Source organism: Cicer arietinum, chromosome 3, assembly GCF_000331145.2.
Source record: "Cicer arietinum cultivar CDC Frontier isolate Library 1 chromosome 3, Cicar.CDCFrontier_v2.0, whole genome shotgun sequence".
Classification (NCBI taxonomy): Eukaryota; Viridiplantae; Streptophyta; class Magnoliopsida; order Fabales; family Fabaceae; genus Cicer; species Cicer arietinum.
Window position 1 is genome coordinate 69,572,179 of NC_021162.2, and position 9,611 is coordinate 69,581,789.

The 9,611-nt window shown below is 34.6% G+C and overlaps 2 protein-coding genes across 2 annotated transcripts in view; both read right to left on the reverse strand.

Moving 5' to 3' along the window:
- Nucleotides 1-2,331, reverse strand: part of LOC101504577 (subtilisin-like protease SBT1.2) — a 2,897-nt gene extending 566 nt beyond the window's left edge. Inside the window, exon 1 of the mRNA XM_027332458.2 lies at nucleotides 9-2,331. Within this exon, the coding sequence (XP_027188259.1) occupies nucleotides 9-2,026 (2,018 nt within the window). The 5' untranslated portion in view covers nucleotides 2,027-2,331. The remainder of the gene's footprint in view (nucleotides 1-8) is intronic.
- A 1,968-nt stretch (nucleotides 2,332-4,299) lies between these two features.
- Nucleotides 4,300-6,489, reverse strand: LOC101504889 (xyloglucan galactosyltransferase MUR3-like). Its single transcript, XM_004493778.4, has one exon. The coding sequence runs from the start codon at nucleotides 6,278-6,280 to the stop codon at nucleotides 4,685-4,687; it is 1,596 nt and encodes a 531-aa protein (XP_004493835.1). The 5' UTR covers nucleotides 6,281-6,489; the 3' UTR covers nucleotides 4,300-4,684.
- Nucleotides 6,490-9,611: the final 3,122 nt, after the last annotated feature.

Genomic DNA, 9,611 nt, shown 5'->3' on the forward strand with positions numbered 1-9,611 from the left:
TGCTGAACATCTTTCTCGTCATTCCATCCTTAAAGATCACTGAGATTGAAGGATAGTTAAGGCTGAAGCCTCTATTCATCTGCATCATTGCATGGCAGCTAACGTTTCTGTGTGTGATACTGAATATTTCAGACCTTGTATAACCAATGCTGCAAAGGTGGTTGACATAATCATCTGGTCTAATATCATATACCAGTCCAGGGTTCAATGCTCTTTGTGGGTTCACATTTCCAGCTCCCATGGCAAAAGCATTAGCTGGTTTGTCTTCATCGAGTATTGGTTTTCCTGTGTGGTCAATTACATCTGCTGTTGTCATGATTGCAGATTTGATAGCTGCAGGGCTCCATTTTTTATGAGCTGAACGGATAAGAGCGGCAATTCCACTAACATGAGGACATGACATTGAGGTACCTGACATGACAGAGAAGTTCACTCTTCTAGTGTCCTCTGGTAGGCCTGTAGGACCAAGGTTCTGAGGCCATGCAGCAATGATGTTGACTCCTGGTGCTATAACATCTGGTTTAAGGATTGAAGGGTTTGTAAAACTTGGTCCTCTAGCTGAGAATCTTGCTACTGCTGGTGCTCTAGACTTCCCTATTACAGTTCCTCCAAATTCAATCCTAGCAAGTGGCCTTGTTGTGGAGTTTATGTAAGCTTTCAAGGTGACTGATTCATCAAATCCAACCAGTGTTGCAGGCAAGACATGAACATCAACTGAATCTTCTCCCAAGTTTAGCTCTGTGTTTGTCAATATCATAGCAGCACCACCTGCTTCCTTCACAACTTGACCCTTCTCCGATCTTCCATTTACACCTCGATCGCATACCACCATTTTGCCTTGAACTTTGTCCTTTGGAAGAGACCCTTTGAGGCAAAATTGACCCTCACTATCCCCACCAGACACATAAACCAGCTCAAGTTCTTTGCTATTGCTTGCTATTCTGTTCACTGGGTACATGGATTCTCCGTAGAGAACTTGTCCATTACCCATGCGAACTATAGCTGGAAATTTCCTGTCCAATGTGCTTGCACCAATAGTGGCAATCCAAGGAGCTTCATTGGCAACAGACATTTCTGTCGGACCATTGTTGCCTGCTGCACATATAACCGAAATCCCTTTCTCCATTGCTCTAAAGCTTCCAATGGCGATGCTATCATCATATAGAGGCACTGGGAAACCACCTAGAGACAAGGATAGAATGTCCACACCATCTCTGATTGCCACATCCATTGCAGCCATGATGTCAGAGTTATAGCAGCCATTGAACCAGCACACTTTGTACACTGCAATGTGAGCACCAGGAGCCATACCTCTTGCCACACCTTTAGCATAACCAAACACATTTGCCATTGCCACTGGAACTCCACCAGCAGTGGATGAAGTGTGTGTTCCATGTCCAGAAGAGTCTCTTGGGGAGAGATATTCTGGAATTCTTGTCGGTGATACTGCAAAATGGCCTTTGGTGAAGTACCTTGCACCAATTAGTTTTCTATTACAATTGGAAGAGTTAAAGGCTTGGCCTGATTGGCATATACCCTTCCATTTCTTAGGAACTGGAGGCATATCATGATCATTGAAGCTAGGACTCTCTGGCCAAACTCCAGTATCAAGCACCCCAATTATGGTTCCACGGCCAAAACCCGACTGATACCAACTATTTTCTCTTGCAGGGTTGAGTCCCAAGAACTTGTAAGAATAAGTGGTTTGAATTTGGAGCTGTCTATCAGGCCTAATTGAGATAACATCAGGAATTTTTTGTAGGTACTCAAGCTCAGACTCAGTTAACTGAGCTGCGAAACCGTCCATAGCGGAACGGTAAGAGTAGAGGAGGCGTGAAGAAGGGTCCTCATCAGAAGAAATGGTTTGTTGTATGAATGAAAGATGCCATTTGAGTTTGGAGTTGAACAAAGTCCTGGTTGTGCCATGAGGGTGTAACTGAACTATGTAGGTTCCAAGAGTTTGTGCATGATTGGTGAGAATGAGGAGGAAAAGGGTGAGGAAAAAGAGTTGAATTTTGGACTCCATTGGTTGTTGTTGTAGTAGGAGAAGAAGAATGTGTTGTGAGGGTGCATGATTTTGTGGAAGAATTGGAGGGGTATTTGAAGGTGTTGTGGAAGAATTCAAAAATGAACTAGGAAAGCGTTTCTTGATGTGTATTCTCTAAGAGCTCTTCATCACGAGGATCCTTTGTTGAGAGAGAACATAGAAGCTGAATTTGAGTGGGAATTGAGGAGCTCACTGTAGGTGTCACGTGATGTTTTGCTTAGTTTTAATTTTAATAGAACGACTAAGTAATAGTAACCGTTATTTTCAAATAGAGAACTATAAATATTGGTTTGTTCTGTTAATAACTAGGAATCTACGATAATGAGAGTGAGAGGAGCCAAAAGAATAAATGTTCAATCATTAACGCTTCTTCAATACTGCATTCATTTATTTATTAAACATGCACGCTCTTAATCTGTTATGCAATGGCTCCTTCTCCTCCTCCTCTCGTGCTGGTGCGGGATGAACTCCAGTGCATGTGATATATTACTAATAAATATTATGTAATCATATATTTGAACAAACAATTTTTTTTAATTATTATTTAGTTAATAATTAAAATTATTTCATATCCTTACATTCACCAATGCTACAATTGATAGTTGAGATGGCTTTTTTTTTTTTTTTTTTTTATGTGTGGCTGAATTGTTGAGACAATAAGTTAAATTACATTTTAAATTGTAAAAGAATCACTTCACTTTCCTAATGTTAATGTCGCCTTGATCTCACTAGCATTTGCATTTGTATGTGCATAATAATAAATATATGCAGTCTTAAAATATAGATATGTTTTTTCTATGTGCATAATAATAAATCATTGATATTTAGTATAGTTGAATAATAAAGAGATAGGACGACATTAATGCAGTGCAGGACTGAGTGTGAAGAGATGTTGCGCGAGGATTACATGAGCGCAGACGATGTTTATTAGCCAAGACCCTGATACACGCCAGAGGTCCAGTCCAACTAATAAAACTGAGTCATGTTTAATTCATTCTATTGTTCTAGGAAGATGGTAGCTAGTTTTGTAGCAAAAATAAACATTTATGTTCGTCGTTTACTGTGTCCCACCACAATTTTCTCTTTGTTAAATTTATTCCCTTCATTTTTGTTGTCTCACACTATTTACTAGTACATAACTAGCCAAGAAAATGACCTTAGATAAATCAAAAACCACGTGTTGTGGCTGTCCTGAATGATGCTATTTTTTGTTATCCAATAACATGATGTATATGAGAATATATGTGTATAAGTAAACTTCCATTTTTACATTAGTCTCCGCATTGAAGAAATACTAATAAAAATATTCCGACTTACCATTTTCATACAAGATCAAACAAAAAATGATAAAAATATTTATAAAAAAAATTAAAAGTAAAATAAAAGTACTATATGAGAATAATATTTTGAAATCATATGGGCCTAGGCCTGAAAAAGGAAACTCTTCAAGGGTGAGTGGACTACGTGGAGAGTAGAAACTACCAGCCCATCAGCTTGGACTCCTGGATCCTGTCCTAGATTCATGTTATCCTGTTTACATTTTTTGGGCCTCAACGTGTTAATCAGTCTATGTACACTTTATTTTCCTCAAGTGGTTACTTTCTCACCCCTACGTGCTCAAATACACATCTAAATTAGTCAATTCTATCGTGTAAGCTCATTCCATCGCTAAAGTGTTGCTACAGCTACTATTCAAAAACACTAATTCCTTCAATAGGTGAATCACCTCTAGATTATCTAGTTCCATCTGATCCAGATTACTTGGTATGCTGATTCATTGGCTACTTGTTTCTTTCACTAAACAAGGGCCCCTCAATTTCACTACACTATGAAACAACAAATAAATATCCATAATCAATTCTCTTTTTGTTTGTAGAACACTATTTTTGTACCCTTTTCAAAACATTTTCTAATTTCTACATAGATTCATTACCATTTCTTGTATTGCCTGTATTAACAACTTCACACAAGACAGAAAGATGACGACAAAAAGAAGAAAGAATAAAGGTAGGCACTAGGCAGGAAAGGTTTTCTAAAATCAAGAAACAGGACAAACAAAATATTAACATTGCCAAATATTCAGCATTGCCATATAATAAGCAAATACAACACTGTATGATATGAATATCCCACCCAAAATCATTCCATAACATGTCGAAAGAATCTTTTGCAAAGAAACTCCTGGCTTTATCTACACATACCTAAGGAGTCTGATGCAGCAGCTAAATGATATTGAGTACAGACCATTCAAGTGAGCAATTCAACTGAAACCATTAGCCATATAATTTGTTTATATTTCCTATATGAATCAAGTGAACAAATACATCGTATCGAGGGAAATTATTAAACCTTGAAAAATACATCTACAAAGCACTATACTATGGAAAATACAAAATGCAGAAACCAGAAAGAATTTATGTAACAAAACTGTAACAAGCAGTGAATATCTCTCCATGCTGGGGGTTTTCAATTGATAGTACAAGTTCTGCACTTAGTTGATAGCAAGACCTCATCAATTACTTTGTAGCTGCAATTCATGTTTTCCCTAATTCAGGGGAATCAATAGAATCTTGCTCTAAACAACATTTCAGAAACCTGCAGCCAGCAGAACGAAACTTTGTACCAACCCGTTGCAAATCACGATTGAGTTCTTTGCTCATTTTTCCAAGAATTTTTCGCAACTTCAGCAGATGAATCGCTCGATTCCCCATTTCCATCCTTGGGTTTAGAAAAGAAAGGATCCCATTCATGAGGTCCTACCTCACGTTGTCCCTCATCCAACAATGCATATTTCCAACTGTTCTCCTCGATGAAATTTTCATCCGTGCGACCTTCGATAATATCCTTCCTCAAATTGGTAACCTTATCAATCACAGCTTTTACAGAAACATCAAAAGCATCTTTCAAAGTCTCTAATTTAGAGCGAGGATCAGCGTACACTAAGCTAGGAATAAGACTAATCACCTCCTCTCTCATGATCCTCACTTTCTCCTCAGGTATCTGACTAAGTCTCTCCTCTATACTAACATTCCTCTTTCGAATATCATCCTCGGGAATGAATACCGAATACTTATTATAATCCTTAGGAAGATGCCAAGTATACTGCGTATACGCCGAACCCGGATGGAAAAAGACAGGTATACAACCAGCAAGCATCGAATCAAAAGCAGATCTTCTTGTATAAGAATCACCCTGAGGTTGAAGACAAAAGAGGGACCCCTGAAACATCTGCATTATGCTACTAGGAGAATGACATTTACTCTCCCCAAAATCACATTCCAAAAGCTTACCAACTTTGGATCTCCTACATTGCTCAATTATCTGACCCCTAATTGATTTGGGGTTATCGGGACGCGGCGCGCCAGCAAAAGAGAAAAGCCATTTCCTGTCTAACCTCCTCATCCTCTCCTGCCAAAGAAACACATCTTCATCTTTTGCAGGGTGGAAATAAGTAGGATAAGGAATCCCAAAATCATTGGCATTCCAAGGACTAGATTCAACCACAAGCATAGACATATTCTTAGCAGCAGGTAAAAACAAAAGCTTGTTACCCCAATCAGATTCAATCTCAGATAATCTTCTAAAATCCCAAGTAATCCTACCCGCAACAAGAAAATGATCCTTCCCATTCATGAATCCCCATTCGGGTCTCTTCACTAGCCAATCAACAAGATCAAGTGAAGCAGCATCTCTCATTGAAATATTGTAACCCCAAAGATAACGAGCAATGTCAAATCCAGCATAAAAGGGTACAAAAATAGCATTAGCAATGGAAGAATCATGAGTCAAGCATTCATACTGTTTCATCCTGTTGGCGAAGATGACATCAACGGCAAACTGATTGGTAGCGTACCAGCCGGTATCGGAGAAAACTGCGTCGGTGTTTTCAAGAGGTGGACCTAGACCTGCATTGGTGGTGAACTTGCACATGTTGGTCCAAAGACTCAAGGTTTTACAGTCTCGTAACATGTCTTGGTTGAACCTGGATGGAAGATCGTGGACGTAAATGTATCTACCTGAACATGGATCGGTGGTTATGCGAGGAATTTGTTGTTGGTTGTTAATAGAGGATTGGTGTTGTTGTTGGGGGAGGATGATGAAGTGAAAGTAGAGGAGTAAGAACCAGAAGAAAGCAGAGAGAGAAGCGAGGAAGCAGATACGAGAATAGTGATTCTTGTTTGACGATTTATCCATTTGATTGGTGAGAATGGTGGCGACGGGGCGGCGTCTCATCTCACATTACGAAATTGAAGAGTCATTCGGGAACAGACGGAAACCCTAGTAGAAGTGGAAATGGAAGAAGAAGAAGAAGAAGAAGAAGAGACAGTTAGTACTTAGTAGTGATTGATGCGCACGTTAGCTGGTCGCAACTGTCAAATGTCGGTGGCAGATTCTATTCTCATCTCGTCTCTCACACATGCTACTGCCTGCAACGTGTCACTTTACGCTGCAAAATACTAGGCCAAATACTCTCCTCTCAATATTTTAATATTAATATCTCTCTTTTTAAATTTCTCAATTAACTTATATTTTATTTTTAATGAGTCTTATTTAATTCAATATTTTTATTAATTATAGTTCGAGAACAAATTTAGAGATACAATAAATTAAGATATTAATTGAAAAAATTAATTAATGTTGTAGTGGTATCATAAAAGGATAAATAATTTAATATAAAGAAAAATAACAAATTAGACATTTGTATTTATGAAAATTAGAAATTCATAAAATAGTTTATAAAAATAATTTAATAAAGTTATTTTTTTATCTTTTTTATTTATCATATTTTCTTAATATATGTGAAATAGATAAGTACATCAATTATTTTGAAAGTAATTTCTTTCAAAAAAAAAAATATTAGTTAATAAAACCTTGATGATTTTGCTATTTTGATCAACATCTCACATTATTTAGGAGTACATATATATATATATACTCCTACTTTTTTTATATTCATTCAACACATTTTTTTTTATTGTATATTTATCTCTTTCAATAATATCATTAATATATTATATGAAAAAAACTGTACACACACCTAAAATCTTATATAAAACACGCACTAAAAATAAAAGAATAGAGAATACAAGATAATTTACGGAATTCGACGTCTCTTGCTTACATCTATGGAAACATTTCAACAATTATATTTATAATCTCAAATAAGATTATAATGATTTCTAATCCACTCCAAAATTGTATATAACTCTATCATTCTAAGAGTTATAAGAAATAATAAGACTCTTACTAAAAAAAACTATCTCAAGTGTTTTCTCATACATATATTTATTCTTGGATGAAATAATAAAATACTTTACAATTTCAATAACTTTTAAAAAAAATCAATTTATTCTTTTAAATTGAATTTGTATGTTTCAATAGTCAAATTATACGATCTTAGAATATTGACCTTCTTCCTATTTAAAATTCTACACTTTTAACTTTCTCAAATTTTTAAATTTTATGTAAGTGTTTTGCTGATAATTGGCCTAAAACAAATATTGAGAAATCAAAAAATAAAACTTTTGAGTTGAATACATCATTTTTAATATAATTTTTTATTTTTTTTAATTAATAAGTACACTACTCTGTATTTTTATGAGACTTGTTAACATCAATATTCATGTAAAATATAAGTCAAATTTATTATAAAAAAATTATTTTTAATGTAAAAAATTAAACTACACACATTAAATATTTTTAATTAAATAAAAACTATATTAAAAACAATAACATTATTAAATAGTTCAGAGGTAGTTAATAAAAAATTTAAGATTCTTTTACTTCTAATAATAACTTAATTCGAGGGAGTATTTAGAGAAATAAAGTTAAAATCAAATGAATGCAACACCAAATCTCATACTACTCGAAACATGGCAGCACCATTTTAATGCTACGGTCTCGGACCTCTATACCTTTGTAACAGAAATACATTGGGAGACAAAATACAAGAAAGAAGTATGAGTAAGGATTTTGAAGTTAACATAGTCGTGGTCATGGTTTATGGTTTATGCATACAGTATGTGCATTGAATATTGAAAAGCAACTTAAACCCTTTCCATGATGTAACACTGTCTCCATCTTATTCTTAGAGTGCGCTACCACTAACTCTCTTTTTTTTCTTCTTTTTTTTAAATAAAATAAAATTGGAGAGGAGTGAAATTTTAATTAATCAAAGTGATATTTTAAAGAAACAATTTGAATTCGCTATTCTGAAGTCTTTAGATTAAGTTTTTACTAGTATTTTATCATCTCAAATATAACGACAGTTCTCTTCAAAATTATATATTTTATATACTAGTACCACGTATCTATTAGATTATTTCATAATGCTAATGTTAGATCTCAAAATGAGAGTTACTTTTTTATATACTAGTACCACATATCTATTAGATTATTTCATTATGCTAATGCTAGAGGTCAAAATGAGAGTTACTTTTGCTTGAAAACAATGTTGTCATTAACTATGTTCTACCATTGTCATGATTTCGACATTCTTTTAGTTGACCCTTGACAATACAAATTGAAGAAAAGAAATCTCAATGCAATCCCAAGTTGAAGTTAAACATAAATACAATTAGAAATGTAATTAGATACAAAGTTCTGCAGTTGAAATTTTTTACTATCAAATAGTTGGTTCATTTAAATAAATTGTTGAAAGAGGTTAAAGTAATGCACGTGATTTTTGCCTAATTAAAAATTCAAAATCCTAAATGTTTGCTCTTAATTTATAGAACTTCTGATTTTGATCAAATTCTTTTCCTATCCTTCCCACACAAAAAATAAAATAAATAATAAAAATCCTACAAGACAATGATTTCATAGGATAAAAATGATGATTCTAGTGGATAAAAGAAGCACCAAGAGAAACAAAATAGCCAACAAAATTAATATGCAAATACAGGAACCAAGTTTGTCTCCCAAACAAAGTCTCTTATAGTAAGAGGGAGTTACTTTATCAATCTTCAAATCTTCAAAATATAGACTAACACCTGGATCTCTCATCCTAACCTCACTATCATGCATCACAGAATTTGTGACACCTTGAACATTATTGTTTACATAAATGTTGATGCAACAACAATCTTTTAACTCACCTTTGGTGCTTCTATGATGCAAGCGCATAGTTGCACCCACATTTTTTCCATCCAAGTTGATGTATTCAAACGGGCCATCCTTGAATTTTGAGTCCATAATAACATAATAGTCATCACTGAAGTGTGCCACAATCAATGTGCATATGGGGAACAACTTGTTCAAGTTTTAAGGGGCTTTTAATTTCACCTTTTTCAATGAGTTAGATTTGATCTAGAGGTTACCTAATGCTGAAGGAACCCCAATATTCTTTTGTGATTACTTGAAGTACACTCAAGTGGAAACTGGAGTCTGGCCCAAACAATTCAAATTACAATGGGCTGTTTTCTAATCCATCAAGATCCAATTTTGTAGGGTAATATGAAGAGAGTTTTTTTTCTTTTCTTTCATATATATCCCTTTTTTTAAAAAACTAAGCAATATACCGTACATTAAAATTTATATTCTAATATATATATATATATATATA